At 41.5% G+C, this 24,918-nt stretch overlaps 1 protein-coding gene across 1 annotated transcript in view; it reads left to right on the top strand.

Moving 5' to 3' along the window:
- The first annotated feature begins 4,976 nt into the window (after window positions 1-4,976).
- ITIH5 (inter-alpha-trypsin inhibitor heavy chain 5) overlaps window positions 4,977-24,918 on the top strand; it is a 222,336-nt gene continuing 202,394 nt past the window's right edge. The window contains exon 1 of the mRNA XM_073619435.1: window positions 4,977-5,299. Coding sequence (XP_073475536.1) covers window positions 5,183-5,299 — 117 coding nt within the window. The 5' untranslated portion in view covers window positions 4,977-5,182. The remainder of the gene's footprint in view (window positions 5,300-24,918) is intronic.

Raw genomic sequence — 24,918 nt, 5'->3', positions numbered from 1 at the left:
GTATTTTATTGGGATTTTATGTGATAGACCAACACAAACTGGCACATAATTGTGAAGTGGAAGGAAAATGATAAATGTTTTTCAAAGTTTTTTACAATTACATTTGTGAAAAGTGTGGGGTGCATTTATATTCAGCCCCCTTTACTCTGATCCCACTAACTAAAATCTAGTGGAACCAATTGACTTCAGAAGTCACCTAATTAATAAATAAGTCCACCTGTGTGTAATTTAATCTCAGTATAAATACAGCTGTTCTGTGCAGCTTTCAGAAGTTTGTTAGAGAACCTAAGTGAAAAAACAGCATAATGAAAGCCAAGGAACACACCAGACAGGTCAGGGATAAAGTTGTGGAGAAGATTAAAGCAGGATTAGGTTATAAAAAAATATCCCAATATCTCACAGAGCACCTTTTTAATCCATCATGCACAACTGCAAACCTACCAAGATGTGGCTGTCCACCTAAACTGACAGGCTGGGCAAGGACAGCATTAATCAGAGAAGCGGCCAAGAGGCCCATGGTAACTCTGGAGGAGCAGCAGAGATCCACAGCTCAGGTGGGAGAATCTGTCCACAGGACAACTATTAGTCGTGCACTCCATGAGATTTTACAACTCCTTTAAGTACCACCAGTGTTTTTTTTCAGCGGGAACGTGAGGGAACGCAGTTCCAGCACCTCCTACACTGACTGTATGTAATAGCAAAGGGTGCTGGGGTGTGCTGGAGGCTGGGAGATTTATTGTTGCTGGGAGGAATCTACTGTTGAGGGAAGGGTCTATTGTTGTTGGCCTGCTGGGGGGGTCTATTGATGCTGGCTGCTGGGGGATCTATCATTGCTGGGGGCCAGTTGTTGCTGGGAGGGATCTACTTATGAGAAAGGGGTTTGAGGTTGTTGGCTGCTGGAGGGTCTATTGATGCTGGCTGCTGGGAGATCTGTTGTTGCTGACAGGGGTCTATTGTTGCTGGTGGGGGTCTATTGTTGCTGGGGTGGATCTGTTGTTACTGGGGTGTCATTTTGTTGCGGGGGTCTATTGTTGTTGGGAAGGAACTATTGTTGAAAGGGGGTTGTATATTTCAATGCTTATTAATAAAATCTATACAAATTACTTAGCACCACAAATGATACTTGGTTCTGTATTTACTGGAAGGTGGGTAGAGGGTGGAACCAAGGGACAATGCTCAGAGGTGGATAGGGGGCGAAGACAAGGGGTGACTTGAAAAAGGGAGTTCCTGAACCTATTCTCTGAGAAAAAAAAGCTCTGCGTACCACAAAGACCCCCTCCAAAGGCCCCCAAAATACATAGCAGACCCTTGCAAGGGTCTGTGCCTTTCTTTTTAATTTTTTTTAGAGAAGCCAGCAACAAGTGTAATTTGCCAGCAATTTGAAACGCTTTTTTTCTTTTTAACTATTGCAGCAGTTTTGTACATCACAGAAATACACGCCATTCACAGGTGGAATTAGGACACCCCCAGGCATGGTATTTAAAGAAATTGAGCATCTTTTATGTTTCACTTGAAGCATTTAAAAAAAATCACTGCTGACATGCACTGGTGCCACTTACCACCCTTAGGGAATGATATGGTAGCTTCCCCTTCGATGTCTGGAGGTATTGTCAACTAGCAGACTTTGTAGCCATACAACACAGAAATTCACAGATGGGCAGCTAACGACCCTCTACCCCACATTATTTCAGTCCTCTACAAGATGTTGGAGTAAGCTAAATCTAGCCCCAACCCCTTTTTTGTGAAAGAATTGGAGCGGGACCTCCAGTGCGAATTCACAAATGAGCAGTTGCATCACCTATACCGCCTGACTCACACGAGTTCTGTAGACTCCAAGACCCAAGAGAATAATTACAAGCTTTTAACGAGGTGGTATAGGGTGCCCTCATCCCTGGCTAGGATTTATCCCTCCGCCTCTGACCGGTGCTGGAGGGGAAGTGGAATGAAGGGAACACTTCTACATACAGTGGGGACGGAAAGTATTCAGACCCCCTTAAATTTTTCACTCTTTGTTACATTGCAGCCATTTGCTAAAATCATTTAAGTTCACTTTTTTCCTCATTAATGTACACACAGCACCCCATATTGACAGAAAAACACAGGATTGTTGACATTTTTGCAGCTTTATTAAAAAAGAAAAACTGAAATATCACATGGTCCTAAGTATTCGGACCCTTTGTTTAGTATTTAGTAGAATAACCCTTTTGATCTAATACAGCCATGAGTCTTTTGGGGAAAGATGCAACAAGTTTTTCACACCTGGATTTGGGGATCCTCTGCCATTCCTCCTTGCAGATCCTCTCCAGTTCTGTCAGGTTGGATGGTAAACGTTGGTGGACAGCCATTTTTAGGTCTCTCCAGAGATGCTCAATTGGGTTTAAGTCAGGGCTCTGGCTGGGCCATTCAAGAACAGTCACGGAGTTGTTGTGAAGCAACTCCTTTGTTATTTTAGCTGTGTGCTTAGGGTCATTGTCTTGTTGGAAGGTAAACCTTCTGCCCAGTCTAAGGTCTTGAGCACTCTGGAGAAGGTTTTCGTCCAGAATATCCCTGTACTTGGCCGCATTCATCTTTCCCTCGATTGCAACCAGTCGTCCTGTCCCTGCAGCTGAAAAATACCCCCACAGCATGATGCTGCCATCACCATGCTTCATTTCATGTTTTCTCCACACATACCGCTTAGAATTAAGGCCGAAAAGTTCTATCTTGGTCTCATCAGACCAGAGAATCTTATTTCTCACCATCTTGGAGTCCTTCAAGTGTTTTTTTAGCATACTCCATGCAGGCTTTCATGTGTCTTGCACTGAGGTTAGGCTTCCGTCAGGCCACTCTGTCATAAAGCCCCGACTGGTGGAGGGCTGCAGTGATGGTTAACTTTCTACAACTTTCTCCCATCTCCAGGCTGCATCTCTGGAGCTCAGCCACAGTGATCTTTGGGTTCTCCTTTACCTCTCTCACCAAGGCTCTTCTCCCCCGATAGCTCAGTTTGGCCAGACGGCCAGCTCTAGGAAGGGTTCTGGTCGTCCCAAACGTCTTCCATTTAAGGATTATGGAGGCCACTGTGCTCTTAGGAACCTTAAGTGCAGCATAAATTTTTTTGTAACCTTGGCCAGATCTGTGCCTTGCCACAATTCTGTCTCTGAGCTCTTCAGGCAGTTCCTTTGACCTCATGATTCTCATTTGCTCTGATATGCACTGTGAGCTGTAAGGTCTTATATAGACAGGTGTGTGGCTTTCCTAATCAAGTCCAATCAGTATAATCAAACACAGCTGGACTCAAATGAAGCTGTAGAACCATCTCAAGGATGATCAGAAGAAATGGACAGCACCTGAGTTAAATATATGAGTGTCACAGCAAAGGGTCTGAATACTTAGGACCATGTGATATTTCAGTTTTTCTTTTTTAATAAATCAGCAAAAATGTCAACAATTCTGTGTTTCTCTGTAAATATGGGGTGCTGTGTGTACATTAATGAGGAAAAAAATGAACTTAAATGATTTTAGCAAATGGCTGCAATATAACAAAGAGTGAAAAATTTAAGGGGGTCTGAATACTTTCCGTCCCCACTGTATATGGTGGGAGTGCCCACTATTAACACCTTTTTAGTGAATGGTCAGTAAGCACATATCGGATGGTCTGGGCATAGATCTCCCAGCTTTGCCAAAACACTTTTTGCTCCACATCCCTCCCATGCCTATTTCTCGCTACAAACGCAGTGTTCTCCCCTACCTCCTCAATGCCGCTAAATGCCTCGTACCAGTACACTGGAAAAGCCTGCTCATTCCAAGTGAGCTTGACTGGGTTGGGAAAGTGAGGGAGATCATGGAGGCGGAGGACTGGCTTATTACTTGTAAAGACATTTGAGAACGATTTGAACTATTCTGAGCAGCCATGAAAGACCATGTATATGACACAATCACAGTTTCATCTAGCCTAGACGTTGCTTTATTGGCCTTGGCAGATCTTGTCCAAACGAACCAACACCCAATGGTTGACAGCCCTACATAGGCCAACAAACCAGGTGAGAACTCTTCTGTACCTTTGGTACATTTTCATTTTTGTTATTGATATCTGAGCGGTTACCCAATTCCTGACAATTCATGCTATCTCAAGATATCATATGGTACAAATGAACTTTGAGACGTGTATGCATTACCTTTTGACTCTAGCTGTGATTGGGATCTCCCTACTCTCTCCCTGCCTAGGAGAGAGGTTTGCCCACATGGACCGAATGTCCCGGACAAGGGAGGTACACCTGGTAATATAACATGTTGATATGTCTCACTGTTTCTACTATTGTTTTCATTGGGACCATGACAGATGTACCCCTCTTATTCTTCAACCCTTCCCCTCTTTTTTTCTTATGTTCCATTTGTCGTGATATCAAAAAGTAAACTAAATAAAGATTTTATATATATATATATATATATATATATATATATATATATATATATATATATATATAATAAATCACTGCTCCTGGCCTTATAGAATTTAAAATATATATTTTTAGCCTTAGTACATATTCTCCAGAGCAGTGTGGGAATTTCATAATACTGAAAATGTATTTCAGAGATTTATGGGATCACAGCTGTAATATGTAATCCAGAACAAAACTAGCTGTTCAAGATGAGGTAACACTGACACTGACATTCAAATTGCTCCTTTCTTGGGCGGTACAACGCTAGCCAGCTGCTTAAAATCTGTATTTAGTAAATAGGATGACATGCTCAAAGGGCTGAAATCTGTTTCAATAAATATCCGAAATACAAATTAGAACAGAAAAGTACAACGTAAGTGGCAGTAATAAATATTTGAAATGTAGGATGATCAGCCAGGGTTGCAGACTCTTGCATAGTTTGTGCCAAAGTAGATCTGTAAAAGGTCTGTAAGCTGTACATAAATACACGGCACACACCCATGCATCCTCCTCTTGTCCGATTTCCTGGTGACTACACTTTGTTTGGGAATATTTGACAGTGCTTGTTTGGTGCAGAGAACATTGATGAGAGGCTGGGGTGAGGTGTGGGAGGGCTGGGAGTGCCTGCCTCTTTCTCCAGGCTCTTAGAGCCATCTGAGCCAGCTGCATACTGGCAGCTCACCACCCTGCATCTACAATACCAGCGCTGCTGGAAAGGACATCAGTCTTCCCTGGGAAAATTATATCACCCATAGGATTTAAACATGATTTTTCTCCTTGGATTCTGTTTTTGTGTTTCCACTTCCCTGGGAGATAACAGGGCTGAAATGACTGACAACAACTTAATAGAGTTTTCATTAGTAAATGGCATAGAGGGAAAAGTGAGTACTCCATGCTTTGCTATTTCTTATATTAACTTTTATCATGAGAATTAAAGACATGTTATGATAAGCGCACCTTTATTAATATGATCATTCAGTCAATCATTTAATGTGACTAAACCGATCAAATCAAATAAAAAAAAAAAATCACTAACCAAAGACCCTCTGATCAATTTTAATACTCTTGATTGATTTTGACTCATTGATCAGCTATGGCTGACTTTTCTCATTTATTTTTTATCGCCCAAACAAATAATTCTGTGTGTGTGCTGCAAAACCAGATGTAATTCATTTTAATAATACAATAGATTTTCATAAATTGTTACATTTATCACTTAAAAATCATTTTTTGGATTGATATTTTTAGCTGATCACAAGTGTGAATTGAATAATAATTGAATTGCTTTTTTTCAATTGCTTATACCAAGATCAATTGCACATCACTATGTGTTTGACCAGCGGTAAAGTTTACAGTTTATTACCTGGCCAACCAATAATAAAAATGTAAGGAGTTGAAATTCAAACTTTTGTTGTAAGGTGTTCTGCAACGGTTCAGAGCTGTGTTAGCTACTCATCAAATTACTTTGTTTCCTAAGGTGATATTTTATGATGATAACTATTTGGAGGTGATGTTGGAATTGGTCATTGCACAGACTTGTATGCGCTTATGTAACAGTCATGATTCATTAGAAGGAAGGAATGAATGCAGAATAATGTATTCTTTGCTGTGTGCCCTGTTGGTGTTTTACTTAGATCAAGAGCTTTCACTGCAATGTATGGGGCAAACTTTCATCCAATGTACTTGCATACTGGGAACCTACTTGGGAACCTACTATGCAAATAGTAGTAGTGGTTATCAGATGTGTCTGAACTTAAATTGTTTTCGAGTTCCATAACCTTTTCTTGCTAACTAGCACTAGGAAGATACCTGCTGGGAAGTGAAATGTAGGCTGCTATGAGCCACATTGACATGATCCACTATTGTGCCTGGTATCAGACTCCAGAAACGGTCTAATTCATTGCAATTATTTTCCCTTTATTAAATGTATCCTATTTTATATTATGGACATCTGTTAATTATTTTTGCAAATCATATTACCTTATATGATACAGCACTGAGATGTGCAATCTAGACAAACATGGAATATGTACATCTAAGTTGATTTAGGGAACACAACATATCTATTGCATAGCTTTAATTTTAATTTCATATTCCGCTGTACAGCTGGCTGATTACCTGATCATTGCAGCTGCCAGTATCGTTATCCTTGTTTTCTGAGGGAAACTGGATCTGAGGCTGTCAAATTGCATGCATTGTGTTTACTGGTTCATGTACTGCCTTACTTTCAATTACACCGCAGTCTATCACATATAGCTGAAAAGTCTCTGCTCTAATTCATCCCAAAGGTGTTCTATCGGGTTGAGGTCAGGACTCTGTGCGGGTCAGTCAAGTTCCTCCACTCCAAACTCGCTCATCCATGTCTTTATGGACCTTGCTTTGTGCACTGGTGCGCAGTCATGTTGATACAGGAAGGGACCATCCCAAACTGTTCCCACAAAGTTGGGAGCATAAAATAATCCAAAATGTCTTGGTATGCTGACTCCTTAAGAGTTCCCTTCATTGGAACTAAGGGGCCAAGCCCAACCCCTGAAAAACAACCCCATACCTTAATCCCCCCTCCACCAAATGATTTGGACCAGTGCACAAAGGAAGGTCCATGAAGACATAGATGAACAAATTTGGGGTGGAGGAACTTGACTGGCCTGCACAGAGTCCCGACCTGAACCCGATAGATCACCTTTAGGATGAATTAGAGCGGAGACTGTGAGCCAGGCCTTCTCGTCCACATCAGTGTCTTACCTTACAAATGCGATCTGGAAGAATGGTCAAACATTCCCATAGACACACTCCTAAACCTTGTGGTCAGCCTTCCCAGAAGAGTTGAAACTGTTATAGATGCAAAGGGTGGGCCAACTCAATATTGAACCCTATGGACTAAGACTGGGATGCCATTAAAGTGCATGTGTGTGTAAAGGCAGGTGTCCCAATACCTTTGGTAATATAGTGTGTGTGTGTGTTTATATATATATATATATATATATATATATATATATATATATATATATATATATATATATATAATAGTCTTTCTCTGAATCCGACCATTTCACTGCAGGTGAAAACGTTGCATGCTATTTGCCTCAGCCTGGTGTGCACCATTTCAGTGCCTGGTGAGCTGTACCCTATATGTGTTTCAAACTTCTAATATATGCTTCATTCAATTACAGCAGTCAATCATCAAGGGAAATGTAGTTTGGCCTATTTGCAGTGGGATGTCAACCTGACCCCTAGGCAACGTAAATGGAATATATAGAACTGAATGGCTCAGAGGAGTGACATATTCTACCTCTATCTCCTTTCCAGGCTCCCTGTGCAGTTTCAATTACAGAAAGGAAGTCTAAAAGTAAACAATTTCTGATTTCTGCTGTGATCTCTCTTTAGAAACTGATAAGAATGTTCTCTGAGTCCTGTGTCAAATGTGAACCCTGTTTCTTTGTAAAATAAATGTGTTTAGAGTAGCTTATATACAGGCCTAGTCAAGCATACGCCCGTGCAGGTTTGCCTGCAGAGGGATGCACAGGTGTTCCTTGCATCCCGATGCAGACAGTCCCATTTATGTTAGTTGGTACACAGTGCTTGCATGGACACAGCTGTTGCTCCTGAACTGACAGCCATGTGGATGTTGCATAATGTATGGCCAGCCTTAGATTGGGAGCAGTGGCTGTGTCCATGCAGACACTGTGTATCCACTGACATAAATGGGATTGCCTGCACAGGGATGCATGGAACACCTGTACCTCCCTGTGAGGGAAAAGATGGCCCTGGCAAAAGTATACACTTAGGTATGCCTGCATGAACGAGGCCCTATATTATCAATTTAAAAATGTCAAAGATAATAAAATAACATGTATTAAAAACCATTACAGTATCTCTGTAGAATGTAGAGTTATGGAAGCTGACAATACGGACCTCCTGTTTTTAAAGAAACTAGTTTCTTGGCAGTCATTAAAGAGGAGCTTCAGTCAGCTCTGCAAAAATGAATAGTCTTTTAATAAACAGACACTCACCTGTCCAGGGATCCAGCGTTGTCCTCACCCGGGCTGGCTCTTCAACGGTCCCCGGGACTGGCGTGTTAACTATGGGCAGCCTGCTGTGACTTCTTCCAGCTTCACAGCCAGCTGTCCACTGCACATGCGTGGGCTGTGCTTTGTGGATGGCCCCGCAGCCTAGTCCCAGAAGGTTGTGGGGGCAAGAGGGGGGAAGAGAACTTCCGCTAATATCGCCTAGGTGACCCAAAGGTAAGTGGGAACGGGTACCTGTTAAACTATGAACCTGCTTCCCAAAACAAAAAAACAAAAACAATATATATATATATATATATATATATATATATATATATATATATGTATATATATATATATATATATATTCCAAATATGGCAGTGGAGGGGGCGGGGGGAGGAGGAGGAAGAGCAGAATCTCCCTTTTTAGGTGAATTTCTGCTTTAAGATCATGTGGCTTCAGTCCTTTTTCATCACTGATTTCAGACAGTTATGCAGATTAATAATTGTGTCTTTGCTTTGTTGATTTTTGCAGATGGCCATATTTAGTCAATGATGTCACTTGGGAGACCCTGTCCCTTTGTTTACTTTTAGGGGTGGGGCTCTGGGGGATGTCATTTAGTGGGAGTCAGTGACAGGATCAGACATGTCTGTTGGTCAGTAGTACATCTTTCCTTTTGATTGATGTGGATCTGCATTAGTGGACAATGTGATTGACGATGGATGTGCATCGTGGTACTTTTTTTTTAGGGCCTTTTTTTAACTAAAAGAAGTCAAAAACCTGTTTCTTTTTTGTTCGCGTGAATGAGTAGGGGTAATCCTTGCTCATTGTGTAGTCTAGACGTGGCCTCTTGGTACGCATATGTCCTTTCTCACTTCTGTTTTGCCTTGTACTTCCGGTTCCGGCAGACGGCTGTGGAACGCAAGCCGCTCACATTGCACTGTCTGCGGCTTCTCATGTGGAGCCAGCCGGCATAGTGCCATTTGTTTTTAACCTCTGAGCTTTTTATTTTGTTCATTTCTTTTTGTTGTTTACTTGAGTTTAATAAACATATATTCGGAATCACACTATGAGGCTCTTCTCTTCTCCCTGCACATGGTAATTGTTCCGGATGGATGCCTTTTGAAAGCGATCGGGTGACACAGGTGGAAATTAGGTGGTGAAGGGGACACCAACCGCTTGGATCATCGGATCATCTACATGCTCATTACCCCTGCAGGGGTTGGGCACTCTGGTGAGTGGGGGCACTAGAGGGGACTCCACACGGGACAGCATATACTCATTGGGACAGACCTATCCGCAACCTTTGAAGATATATCAGCTGGCTGCATAAGAACTCTTTTTTATTCACGGATATAATTTTTTATATATTTTTTTGAAATAATTGATCTGGTTGCTTGGACTCTCATTTTCTTTTTGGTTTTTTCACCTTTTTGTTTTTTTGTGCACTCAGATTGTCTGCACACTACATGCCGATTGTTCTTTCTTTTTATATATATTCTCACATTTTTTATATATATTCTTACATTTTTTCAACACGATTCAGCTTCACTAGTACACATATTTAATTCCAGTGGGCAATACGGTGTTTTGCCCCCTTTTTTAGGTATACCCACTCATATCTTTCATTGCACACATACATACTTTTTGTATTTTTTATATATACACCTGATTGATCATTCACCTTTGTTAATGCTTGGTGTTTTATTTACTAATTTTATTTTGTGACAACAACTTTTGCAATTTAGGTATTCTGCACATCCTTTGACCATTTTTAGCACATATATCCATTTTCTAACAATTATTTATATTGTGTTACACGTTTTATCCACCCAACATTGAGGGGTTATGATTTCCTTTTGTTAGCAGTTTGTATAGTTTATTGATTTATTCATTATCATTCTCTATCAGTGAACAGCGCCAATCCCCTATTTCTTTAGACTACACAATTATTGGATTGCACCATTGGTGCTTTATCTTTTAGGGGGGCTGCAGTTCGGTTATAAGCCCGTCCTAAGCGCGGAACACCATTATATACAATCCTTGCTCATTCACATGGGGGACCAGTATCTGGGTTCCACGTTACTGTTAATGAGTGCTTCCAGATTCTGATAAACTCCTGCCCGCAGGTCCCCACAACCCTTGAGCCAGAGTTGTGGAGAAGAGGCCCTTGTCCTCATCAAAATGGATACTAGGTGTTTTGCCAAGGGGGTCCCACATGTTAAGGGTATGAAGCCTGGTATGGTTTTGGGGGAAAGCTCCGCCCCAATCTTTCCTGGTCTGTTAAACGTCATGATTGGATAAGGATCTGGTATTGATTTTTTTTTTGGGGGGGGGGCACTCTTTTCTCTTGCTTTTTACATGAGGTTGCACCTTAAAATTCATTGTAGACCCAAAAGGTTTGGTACGGAATTTGAGGGACCCTATGCATTTATTTTAGGTGGGATCCCCTTGACATCAGTATAGACCCTCATTGACGGTAAGGGTCTGGTATGTATTTTTAGAGGAAACCCCACTCTTCTTTTTGTATAGGGGTCCACCATTACCATCTACTGTATATCAGACTCATCTAGGATAAGGTTCTGGTATAGATGAAGGGAATCCCTGACTATTTATTAACAAACAGAAGTAAAGTAGCTAATGCTGTCATTTGGCAGCAACGTTTTTCTTTGTCAGTTTTGCTGTGGTAGGTTGTATACATCGTACAGATGCCCAACTTGATCAAATATGTCCATGTCGATATTTGGTCAGTTATGTCAGCTATCCTTCCCCCATCCTTTTTTTTGTATTTCAGTTGTCAGCAGGGAATGGCTGGCTGACAGCTGAATGGGCAAAATGTCATGTTTGTTAGGAAGCTGGCAGCCATGCCTTCCCAGGTGCCCTGTGTAAGCTGTCATATTTAGTAGCAGTAGTAATCCTGTTACTGTGGAAGCTGTCATATTTTTTTTGTCAGTAAAAATCTTTATCGGGGTTGTACATAGAATACAGGTCAAGCACAACAGAATACATTGAGTAAATATTGAAGCTGTCATATTTAGTATCGGTAATAATACCGCTTTTAAACTGGATTTTTCTGCCCAGCTGAAGGTTTGAGGCCCGGCAAATGGCAACCACCCTATTAGTTTGGCCATTTGATGAAACTTAAAACAGCCAAAATTCAGACCAACATGGGTTCTGTCCAACCCCAAGGTCCTTCCCTAGTGGTGAATTTCCTTCCACAGGATTGACATGTAAAGAAATGTATCCACTTTAGTGAATGAGTGGGTGAATGAGTGAATCTAATAAACAGAGACATTTCTTATCCTTAGTAATAAAAAGTTCTTAATGTTTGTTGGTCCATGTTAGTCTCTGAAACAGTACACATTTTAGAGCAATGGTCATCAACCCTGTCCTCAGGGCCCACTAACAGGCCAGGTTTTATGTATTATCTTGGGGAGATGCAGACTAGAACACTACAATCACTGAGCAGCAAATGATATCACCTGTGATGTATTTCAGTTATCTTCCAAACCTGGCCTGTTAGTGGGTCCTGAGGACAGGGTTGATGACCACTGTTCTAGAGGTTTACTAAATAGTTTTTTTTTTAAAATTTGCATTGACATAAGCTTAACTGAGTTAAAACTGGTAAAGGTAGTACCTACTTAATACATTGTGGCATGTCTTGGTGCATTTTAGGGAGGAGCACAGTGATTTGGGTTAAATTGATTTCACTGTGAAATTACAGTTTTGATTTCTTCGAAATTTCAGCAAAAGGTAATTGACATTTTGGCAAATTGGCATCTACTTTTACCATACATGCTATTTAGGAAAAATCTGTTTGCAAAATAAATTCTGCCTTTATAATAACCTTCAATTTTTATCTGCAAGCCCTCTGACTTCCTGAAAGCCAGCCCTAGTAACCAATTAGTGAATGGCATGCACCCACAACAAAAAATGAGCATTTCAGCAACATGGTTTAGTAGTGTCAAAACTGTCACTGGTGACATTCAATTAATTTAATAGTGCCAATAAATTATAGTAATCCAAATCTAGTCTTCTAAACAAAGAGCAATGACTTGACAAAGCATAGACAAAAAATGGCAGTCCTGATAATTATGTGTAGAAAAAATACTGAGTAATAGAATTTGACTCCCTTAGACTCCCTGCAAAGTTTGTAAACTTGATAGAGGATTAGCAAAACAGTTTTCTAAGTGAATAGAGATTCACCCATCCCTAATAATAATCATAAAGTGCCTAAAATCAATATTCTTTTTATTTTATTTATTTTTTAACTTTTGGATAGCGTGGGGTGGCTGGTGTTTTTTTTTGGGGGGGGGGGGGTGCAGCAAACACCCCCCCCCGCTGTTTGCCCGTCGGTCCGGCACTTACCCCATCCAGGCGGGTAGTGGGTGGCAGGCAGCGTGCAGCGGCTCCATGTACTCTCCTCCATCGGCGGCTTCCAACGTGCGGCTCCTCCCCGCCTCCTAGGCGTCCAATAGGAATGCCTGTCCTTTCAGCCAATCGGGTAATGGGTGTCAAAACCCGCTTCCTGATTGGCCGGGAGGAGGATCAGTGTTACAATAACGAATATTCATTTGCTGTTGTAACAAACCTGGTTGGGCTGTGAGCCGATTCTCTGCTCCCCAAGCCCTACTGTGGAAGCCTTCCCCGGGCGGACGGGAGGGGGGTCGAGGCGCCTCGGGCGGCCCGCGACCTCTGGGGCCGGGGCCTGGGCGCGCTCTCCCCTCCCCGCCGGGGGGCTGCGGGCGTCATCGGTCCGAGTGTGAGGCGTCCTGTGGTCGTGGCACTCTGAAAATCACCTCCTCACAAATATACATATAAATATACACACAAAAAAAAAGATCTCAAAGCTAAACTCTAGGCATATATAAAAAAACACAAATCAATGCAGCTGTAATCAATAATACATGACTAATTTATTTTTTAACTGAAAGCAGTGTAATTACCTTGTACAGCAGAGCAAGTGTGTGAGAGGAAGAAGCAATAGAAGGGGCCAATCAGTTTATGTGCTGACAAGAAGCATGATGATAGGAGAAGAAAGCAGATTGACAGAGAGATTAGCTCATCACTGTGCTGCTTCTACTTTCACTGTCCAGTGACAGGCTGGAGCGGGTCTAGGCCAACCTGGGCTCAGAGGAAGAGGGTCAAATGATTCTGGCTATCAGATTGAGGACATCTTTTGGAAAATAAAAAGTACCGCGAGTGAAAACCGTTGAAACTGTTGAAGCTTATTAATGCAGTTGGTTTTGTTATTTTATCTTTTTATAGGATATTCATGTTTATCTTGTTTTTGGCTGGAGATCAGCTTCAAATATTGTGGGAGGTGGAGACCTTTTGGAAACTCAAAATATCCCCACTATTTGAAACTTACTGTTCATAAATACTAAACTGGAAGTTCAGGAAACTGAAGAAATTAGCAATTGTTTACAAAATGGAAAAGATCCAAGTCCCAAGGCTTACTGCAGAGTTCTATATAATGTCATTATCTTGTGTTTCTATTACCTTAGTAATATATTTAACAACCAATTATCACAATGACAATACCTTCTATCCGGTAAACTGGTTTTAAAGATGTACTAAAAAAGAGAAAAGAACATTTTTACAATATTAATTTAATTCCATAAATCTAAATAACCTATTTAGGTGTGTCTAGGGAGGTACTGCGATTGATTTACTAAAGGCAAATAGGCTGTACATGTTGCAAGGGAAGTTTCACTGTTTTAGAGATTTTTTTCCTAGCTTAGTGAATGAGGTGAAGCTCTGAAGACTTCCATCATCCAATCATGTGCAAGCAAAAATACATTTTTTTTTCCATGCATGTAATTGGATATTCTTTGCGGGATGATTTTCACCGCATTCACAGAGCTAAGGGAAAATTCCATTGGAAAGTGAGCAGCCTATTTGCCTTCAGTAAATCAACCCCATTATGTCTAAACGTAGTCCAGCCAATTTGGATAGTGCTGTGTGCATGGATGCCTTATCCTACAATAGTACAGCAACAATAACTTTTGTGAACACAGTTTATGACAACAGTATATTAATACTGCCAGAGCAAAATATAATAATTAAAGCAACCAAACAACAAACACTACCTAATAATGTGCCTCAACATCACTAAATTCAGCAGTGCTCTCCTTACTCTGACCAAGAAACAAGATGTCCCTATAAATAGAAGAGGCTCCCTGAAAGATAGGGCTAATAGGGTGCCCTTTGTGCTACCTTGACATTGCTTGTTTCAGTAAGGCCAATGGAAAACTAACAATTTAGGCTTGCTAAGAAGTACAGAGAAACTGTTTACCTGTTTCTATATGTTGCTCCCTTACTCTGACCCAAAACACTGCAGAATGCCACTTCCCTGTAGAGATGCTTTGCTATAAAGCAGTAGCCCAAATGGTGGCCATACATGACTAGATAAACAATCAATTTCTTTTCCTACCAATCTCTTCTGATAGGAATAAATGATCTGTAGTTGGCAACCCATTTGATCAAATGTCACACGCAGGAAAGTTGATTTCAATAGAATAAGATTATAACTTATTTTTATCAAAATCACATCTCTACCGTGTAATCTCATAATCTGAATGGTTGAAATATGATCATATTCACGAACAAAGTATCTGCCAATCGATGCAAAACAATCAATAATTTTCCACCCTGGCCAATCGAATCCGATATAAACTCCAGAGTCCTGATTTAGTCCAAAGGGAAATTATGGCTGTTCATTTGTTTGTCGTTTACATCATTTTGATCGAATTGCATAAATCAATCAAATAGTGTGGTACTAAATTAATACAACATAATAGAAAATATATCATACTTAATGTGCATAAAACTCTAATATAAATGAATGATACAAATCTCAATTCATGAAGTGCAAAAATGTGAAACAAATGAAAATTTACATTTCATAAAAAAATACAACATAATAAAACGAGTGTGTTGAAAAATCCTATAAACAAATAATAAGTCCAAATTCATTAATTTAAAAATTTAAAAAATGGTTAAAGGGGTGAGGAGTGACAGGAAGACATCCTGGTTATTTTAAATGAGCTGTTGACCATTTAATATGGTCCACACTATCTGGTAAGGAGCCAACCCTATATTATATCATGGTGGGTGATATCACTGTGGTGATCAGCATTGGATGTAACAACTATCTATTTCTTGGATTGCTTATATTTATTGAATAAGAGCGGCATTCACTTGCACCTGGATATGGGTCTATACACCCATATTATATTTTTGTGGATGTTGCACATTAAGTACCTATTTTTTCAATTTTTTAATTCATGAATTGGGACTTATTTGTTTAAAGGATTTGAATATTGTTTTTTCAAAACACTAATTTTTTTATGTTGGTGTATTTTTTATGAAATGTAAATTTGCATTTATTTCACATTTTTGTAAATGTATAATGACAATACATTTTGGGAATCCTTTCCAACAATCTTGATCATCACTCCAACTTCAACCTCTCTAGAATGTACTCTGATACAGCATCTAAATTTACAAGTAAGCAAATGTGTGCATGTCCCAGCATAGAAGAGCTGATCTACTGTACATCGTCCTTTTGTAGACTGGAAAATCTTTAACTTCTGGAAACAGATTCATTGAAAGTAAATCAACTTATGGGGTGCACTGTGTAAACAATTCAGAATTTTAAATGTTTTGCTTTTTCTGATAGGTACTTTTAAAACTTCTGCATAGCGTGAAAAGCCTAAATATATAAGCTCAAGTCCTGGCATTGAAGAAATATGTATATACTGTATATAATTTAGTGTTCATACATCATATTCCCTGCCGCAATTGTGTTGAACTTCTGATACAGAGAAGATGCACATTTGTTGTTTTTTCCACTTCATTTAGTAGCAGTAGTAGGAAATCCTTTTTTATCCTGTCTGTGGTTATCCAGTGTCTATGGCTAGCAAGCTGCCAAAGCTTTTATTTGCATACACAAAGACAGGTTGCTTTGGTTTGGTGCCCTTAAGTCTGATAGCAAGGCCTTAATGCTACAAAGGCATAAAATAATGACATATACCAACAAACTTCTATTATAAACTTAAATGACGATACATGACAGTTTAAAACAGCAGGAGCTCCCATTATTTCTATTTTAAAGTATTTTATGATTTGTTGTTTGGTTTTAGTGGAAAATAGAAATTTTTTTGAAGAGAAGCGTGGGAAATAGCAAAAAACAAACACACATACTCACTTGTATGAGAAAGGCAAGGTGCGCCAAAAACTAAGTGCAGCAGAAGATGCAACAAATGGTATATTTAATTGAAATCAGCCAAATGGCTACTTACACTTTTATAAAGATCAATAGGCATATAACAGTATAATACAGTGGTCACTCAGCGGGTCCCCGGTGGATGGTGGTGTGTAGATGTTGACACAAGAGGAGAGCAGCAACTGGTCGGACATTCATCTCGTAACCAGCATGGAACACACTCTGAGTCGCATCGGAAGTGACGCCAGAACATGGAGATAACGTTTCAAAGCATCTGTTTCTTTCTCAGATCTAAATGCCTATTGATCTTTATAAAAGTGTGAATAGCCATTTGGCTGATTTTAATTAAATATACCATTCGTTGTATCTTCTGCTGCACTTATTTTTCAGCGCACCTTGCCATTCTCCTATTTGTTCTTCCAGAGACTGGTTCACTCTCAAGGGAGCTGCCACTAATTCTGCATATGTATACTTCCTGGACATTATAGACTTTTAGTTGTTTTTAGTTGTTTTAAGTGTGTCTTTTGTGCGCCATTCTGTTTTGTCTTGCCATACTCAATTGTATGGCTGCAGCATCAGTCCGATGTTGCAGCTTTCCTCCGCCGGCTCTTAGTCTGAGAACTGAGTGATAAGATGACCGATGACAGAGCAGCCCGATCCTCTTCTTTTTTGGGGCCCCATCAAGTAGGCTTGCTTCCAAGCCACACCCCATTGTCCATTCACACACAGAGCGTGGCTCGACCCTGCCCCCTGCTCTCTCCTCATTGACTCACTGGCTGTGATTGACAGCAGCAGGCTCCTGTTGCTGTGTAAGCCAATGAGGGGAGAGAGAGACCCGGGACAGCTGCTGCTCTCATGCACATCACTGGATCAGGGACGCCTCTAAGGGGGTGCCACCAGGGGTGCCGCCCCCACCCGCACTGGGAACTGCTGCTCTAAGGGTGCCACTGCTGCCCGATTAAGTCTAATGGACAGGCAGCGCCCGCTGCATAGTTTGCCAAATACCAGAGAATCCAATAGGAGGGAGACTGCACAGGTGCACTACAAGGAATCACTCTGCTCCTCCCGCTCATCCTATAGAAACGCATTCCAGAGTGATGCTCCAGCTACTGTTATTATGTTGCTAAGCAACAGTAGCTGCAGCGTTGATCTGGAATGCTTTTCTATAGGACGGCGAGGCAGGAGGAGTGGAGTGATTCAGCACTAGTGCGCCTGTGTGGTCTCCCTCCTATTTGATTCTCCAGTATTTGGCAAACTATGCAGCGGTTGCTGCTTGTCCATTACACTTGAACTGGCAGCAGTGACACCCTAGAGAGCAGAGGCACTTGGTGCAAGCGGCACCGCCGGTGGAGTGCTGTGAGGTCTCCCCCCTAGTCCTGCCCAGTGCTCTAACAGCCTGTGTCTTTTCTGCGTAAGGCATCCCAGGGAAGCGGAGGCTTCAAAGAAGACCCTGTACTGGGCCCTGGGCTTAGGGGGGTGTGTGGAGGAGGCCCTGGGCTGGGGGGGTGCAGAGGAGGCCCTGGACTGGGGGGTGCAGAGGAGGCCCTGGACTGGGGGATACAGAGGAGGCCCTGGACTAGGAGGGGAGAACACTGGAGGCCCTGGAAAGGGGGTGTAGAGGAGGCCCTGGACTTGAAAAGTGGGGTTGATGTGGTAAAGGAACTAGATTCAGAGAGCAGTGTGAGCACCGAGGGGGGCAGAGCAGAGAGCCAGAGACAGACAGCCACCAGCTCTCTGCTCAGGGAGCTCTGCGAACTGAGTGATCAGTTGTTTGATTACTCAGTTCTCAGCCTTTGAGCAGGCGGGGGACCGATGCAGCATCTACCTCAGTAAGTATGATTCATAAATAAAATTCCCATACTTCTCTTTTAATTACACAACATCTCCTCTTTCCTGCTATCTGGCCCACATGACAATTAGGCCTCATTCACATGGAGCATATGTGTCCAGGCCCAGTGTGATGATCGTGTACCTCGTGGGGATGAATGGTGTTCTGTGCATCCCTGTGCAAGCAGTCCAGTCAAAGTCGATTGGGATGCAGCAGCTACATGGACATAGTAGAATGTCAAAACTTGACATGCAGACTGGAAGGGATGCATGTATCCAAAACGCATAGTGTCTGCATTCGGATCTTTGCACCCACTTCTATAAGGGAAGCTCTCTGGTGGATGAAGATGCAGCAAAAATGGCACAGCAAACAGGAGTCAGCACCTGTCTGAATGAGCCCTTAGGGGAATTTATCAAAATTAAAGCACACAAAATTTGGAGCAGCTGTGCATGGCAACCAATCAGCTCATAGCTTTCATTTTTAAAGCTGAACAAGCTGAAGATAGAAGCTGATTGGTTGTCATGCACAGCTGTTCTAGATTCTGGCTGCACCAGTTTTGATAAATTCCCCTCACTGTGTTTTACATTTCTTACTCCTGACTAATGCATTGTAAATACAGCACATTCTTCGGTAAAGTGGTTGTAAAGGCACCTTCTGTGTAGCAGGCTCCCCCCAGCCCCACCTAATACTTACCTGAGCCCCCTCTCTGTCCAGTGATGTCCACGAGAGCCTTGGCTGTCCGGGGACTCGCACTCCTGATTGGCTTTTGGCAGTAGCGGGAGCCATTGGCTCACACTGCTGCAATCAATCACAGCCAGTGAGCCAATCAGAAGATAGAGGGAGTGGAGTTGAGCCATGGCTCCATTTGTGGATTGGACACACAGAGCCATGGCTCGGGTGCACACCTGCTTGGGTGCCCCCATAGCAAGCTGTTTGCTGTGGGGGCAACCAGAAAAAGGGAGGGGCCAGGGGTGACGGCGAGGGACCCTAGAAGAGGTCTAGCCAGAGTTTTATTTTATTAAAATGAGTATACTGAGGTTTGTACTGTCTCTTACATACTCGCTTGTGGCACAGTCATTTAAGCCCCTCCCATTGTTGATGCAATCTGACCACACCCACAGTTTTGGCGTGACCCCGCTATATTGGCTATATTAGAAATAGATATTCAAAGTATCACTGCCCACCTATACCTTGTTTACCTCCACTGTGCCTCGGAGTACACACAAAAAAAACTTTTTTAGAAAAATTTCTAAAAAACAACCTAACTACAGCTGCCACTTTAAACGTAAAGTATGAATAGAGTGTTTTCTTCTATACCGTGTAGAATTAAATAAAGTGAAAAAACCAGTGGCGCTATTTGAAAACAAATATTTCCACCCTTAAAGTGAACCCCTAGTTTAATGACTATACAACTGTAAAATGCAAATCTGTGCATATATAGTGACCACCAAGTGACAAGTGACACATATACAAAAAATGCACTACAACTCATTAAATTAACAAAACATAATGGATAGCAACAAATATATATATAAAAAAATGTATATATAAAAAATATATATCTAAAAATGTGTAGTAAAGTCTCTTGAAAGTGATGTCTTCTTTGCGACTTCCACCACACCCAGGTGCTGAGTGGACCCACTCCCTATAGAAACTCACTCACCAGCTCCAATTGCCCACACTTTCGTGTAAGGCTACAGCGCTTTTTGTACCCAAACAGGAATGGTCACAATGACAAATCAACCATCCAAGTAAAAGTGCAGGAAACGTTCCACATGTAAATGAAAAAGTGCTCCAATAGTGTAATTCGCATAACCAGTTTAATGAACAACACACATAAATCTTCATGATATCTGAAATATCATGATATCTTTGTTTCGGACATGCGGAGGTCCATTCTTCCCCCCACCTCTCTGATGTATTGTCCGGGGGTTCCCCCTCGGTGTACCCCCCTTCCCTCCCCTCCCCCGTTGTCCTAAAAAAGGAGTATTGTATGGTTGTTGGACATAATAGTCCTCATTCTCCAATGCTGAATATCTGTTATATAAGGGGACTCCATTTCCCATCTCAGGATGTCGATTAGACGGGGGATAGTGCCTCCACTGCTGGTAGTCCTGTGGGGGATTGTAATATTGTGGGGTGTTCCCTCTATAGGGTCTAGGTGATTGGTAATTATACCCTCCCCTTCCTTGTTGAGCTGGTCTGGGGGAATAATAATTTCCACTACTCTGATTTTTTCCTTTTAATCTGATTCTCACCATTCTGCATCACATCCACCGATCCCTGTTCGCCCTTATTAATCAAGTTCTTTTGTCCTGATTTCTTTTGGACAGGCTTGGGGGGAGGATTACTCCTACTTGATTCTACATCCTGACCAGGGATCTCATTAGGATTCTCCTGAACACCCAAACCAGTGCTTTGCCAAGCATAGATATTATTGGTTTTGAAGTCATTAGAATCTCTATTGAACTTCTTAACCTTCTTCTTCTGCGTTTCACGGTCAATTTTCTCCAGCTTCTTCTTCATATTAATATTAAAATCTTTCATCTGATTAGATTCCTTAATTGGCTCCAACTTCTCTTGTAGTACCCTAATTTTCTCATTAATTAACCCTAATTTAATCTGTTTTCTGTTTAAATGATGGGAATACAGGAGTGATACAGGAAACTGTCATTAGTCCAAATAGAGCCGGTGCATAATATTTGTTGCATAGATTGCACGTTTAGTTTGGAAATGATCAATTACCTGTAATACACTACACGGGTTTCAACGTATAATGTTTCTCAGGAATGGGGACATTGCGATAGCGGGGACACGAGTAGTGCGCAGGCGTGCCGGGCGATTCCCTATCAGCTGATAATAGGAGGATTGTCGTCCCGAGTGGCCAATTCCATGAGTAAGTCACTGTTGTGACGAAACATGTTGGGGCGTGGCCGTGTGACGGTGAGCACCAGAGACGAGTGACGTGTTTTAGCTCACCAGGAAGGGGGATCTGTCAGAGCGGCTTGTCCAGTGAGGAGTAGGTGAGAGAAGCGATTAGACGCCTGCACACCTTGGGTCCGCCGTGACCGCAACCCCTCACGTTTTATCCAAGTGTTTGCTGTGCTGTGCATTGGAGTTCAGTGTGCTATGGAAGTTTTACTCTGCGTTTTTTTAATTTTTAAAGTGTGAGTTTAAATATTGAAGATTTATGTGTGTTGTTCATTAAACTGGTTATGCGAATTACACTACTGGAGCACTTTTTTCATTTACATGTGGAAAGTTTCCTGCACTTTTACTTGGATGGTTAATTCCTGATTGGGTACAAAAAGCGCTGTAGCCTTACACGAAAGTGTGGGCAATTGGAGCTCGTGAGTGAGTTTCTATAGGGAGTGGGTCCACTCAGCACCTGGGTGTGGTGGAAGTCGCAAAGAAGACATCACTTTCGAGAGACTTTACTACACATTTTTAGATATATATTTTTATATATACATTTTTTTATATATATATATTTGTTGCTATCCATTATGTTTTGTTAATTTAATGAGTTGTAGTGCATTTTTTGTATATTTGTCACTTGTCACTTGGTGGTCACTATATATGCACATATTTGCATTTTACAGTTGTATAGTCATTTAACTAGGGGTTCGCTTTAAGGGTGGAAATATTTGTTTGCAAATAGCGCCACTGGTTTTTTCACTTTATTTAATTCTACACGGTATAGAAGAAAACACTCTATTCATCTTGACTATATTGCCTATATTGCCACATACCATTTTTCTCGCAAAAAATGACCAGACCCTGGTGCCAGATGTGCTAGCTACGGCACTGCACTGGATCAAGGTGGGTCTGCACACAGAAGGTTTTTTACCTTAATGCACAGAATGTATTAGGGAAGACACTTTCTGCCTTTAGGACCACTTTAAGTGTATGTCTGGGATTAAAAAAAAAAGCGTATTTAATATATCGTTCCATGTTTTGTCTGTTTAATACCTAACAAAAAAAAGAGAAATACCTGCTGATCTGACAGAAGTCCAGTGTGCTCTTAATTTATTGTTTGAGCTGACAGCACAGTGCCTTTCCTGCACTGAAATGCCAAGCAGTATTGCAAGACCAGTTCTTTGCTTATAGGCAGGTGCAGGTTTCCCTCCGTTCAGTGTTTGGCACTGTGCCATTATTACAGATAAAGTGGAGTCTCTGAGGGAATTGTCCCTTCATGAACTTGGTCAGGCTCTCTAGACTTCAGGCAGCCATCTTGGTGTGGGACCTTTTATAATAGGGTAGCTGTGTCATTCGGGGCACTCCTGGAGCTTGTGTTAGGTCAAGGATAGACCCCACTGGTGAGGGAAAGTGTATAGCACTGGGAGAGATTCCTGGTGAGTAGGGACAGAGCAGGGAACAACGTCTGTCTAGAGCACATTTTTCAACCAGGGTGCTGTAGCAGCCTGGGGTGCCTTCTGGGTTTTTCAGGGGTGCCTTGGCAAAATGCCTCAAAATCGCCCCAAGTTACCCAAATAATATTAACAAGCTGGCCTGCCTGTTTTTGTTACTCAAAGCCATAGGTTTTATTGTGCAGCATTACACCCTAGGGCACAGTGCGGGCCAGCTGCTGGTGTCCTAACAACTAAAGACATCATAGTCCTTGTTTTTCCTTCCCCTACCCTACTCTGTCAGTACTGGGGTCACATTAGCTGAATGAGGGAGGGAAAAGAGAAATGCTTGAATACTAGCACCAGTGTGCCAAGGTGTATTTGATTTGTAAGAATAAATGTTGGGTGTATCGGCAAGAATTCTCTTTCGGTTTTTTGCCGAAAGGGCCATTTTCGGGCGATATGTTTCGGTGGGCGAAATTTCGGTGCATCCCTACTTTTAACCCCAAAGAAGGGGTTAACAAGGAGTTAAAAGTGCCCAAAAAGCGATTTAAATGGCAGGGGCGGTGTAGGAGCGGTGTAGGAGCGGTGTATACACCGCTCCCACACCGCCCCAAAGATGCTGCTTGCAGGACTTCCATCCTGCAAGCGCACCGCAGTCGGGCTTTCACACTGGGGAGGCTTGAGAGGCGCTTTACAGGTGCTATTTTTAGCACTAAAAGGCATGAAAAGCGCATTCAGTGTAAAAGGGGTCTTAGTGTCATCATTTACCTCGTCTTAAAGAAATAAAATGAACCGCGCACCCCACTCAATAACTCATAAATACATTCTAAGGTAACCACTAGGTGTCCCTAGCACGTTACTATCATAAAGTGGCAGTGCAAATTTTATAATAAGTGCCAAAACCTAATTTTCCATATAACAGTAACCGGATAGCTCTAGTATGTGACAATGAACTTATATAAATAAATATACATTTATAGTGCAATGTCCAAAAAATAGATAATATTGAATGTGAAAAAAGTCCAATCAATTTCCATCAAACGATATCCAAAAGTGCATGTGATTCCATATAACCAACAATATATAGTGACTTGAATCTTCCTCCACCAACACCGGTCACACAGCCTACTCACTAAATTTATATGACCCCCATTACAGAAGTCATATACAGCAAGTTGATATAAATAGACTCCCGATATTCATCTCAATGATTGGCAAAGGAATCTCCAATGGCAAATTCGATCAAACCGTCATCAATTCTCCAGGCACAAATGAAGGAAGAAGAGACAGTCTCCCATGGTGAAGTATGTAGTTTTATTAAAAAACGATTTAAAATTCCATGAATCCGATCAGAATATAAAAATATAATATAAAATGAAAGTGGAAACAGGGACACCAATTTGCACTCCACCTGCGTTTCACTATGGGCGGAAGTGATGTATTACGCTCGACCACACCCAACGCATTTCGTCAAAACGTCTGATGTCATCGGGGGTCAGGGGTACCTTGTCTTGTTCATCATCATAACTGTCAACAAGACAGCCAAGGGCCTATGCATGTGAGACTGTACTATGCACTGGACAGCTTTAACTGATGGAGCAATGTAGATACTTTAGTGGTTGAGTATCTCCCTCCATCTTCTGCAGGAAAAGTATCACAGTCCCAGAAATTTTGGATATTTTCCAGCAGAGAGAAAGACTTCGGTAGTGCTAACAAATCAAAAGCTCAAACAGCTTTCTCAGACACCTGTCCACTTACCCAGAGTACTGGCACAGGCATACACTTTAAATAAATGTGCAGTGATGTGATAAACACCCTATTTTGGTTGGTCATTGGTACATTAGGGATGTCTAATGAATGTATAATTTCTGTTCTGCCACTTCAGTAATTGTTGTGTGCTTTTATTGCACATTATTTTAGCCCCCTTCAACTGTGTATAAAGGTTTAGGGTTGGAAAATCATCTTAGCTGCATGGGCACATTGGAGTGCTGATGGACATATTATTTAACCCTTTCATGACTAAGCCTATTTTTGAAATTTGGTGTTTACAAGTTAAAATCCGTATTTTTTGCTAGAAAATGACTT

This window comes from Aquarana catesbeiana, linkage group LG03, assembly GCF_042186555.1.
Source record: "Aquarana catesbeiana isolate 2022-GZ linkage group LG03, ASM4218655v1, whole genome shotgun sequence".
In the NCBI taxonomy this organism is placed as follows: Eukaryota; Metazoa; Chordata; class Amphibia; order Anura; family Ranidae; genus Aquarana; species Aquarana catesbeiana.
This window is presented reverse-complemented; position numbering and strand designations above follow the sequence as displayed.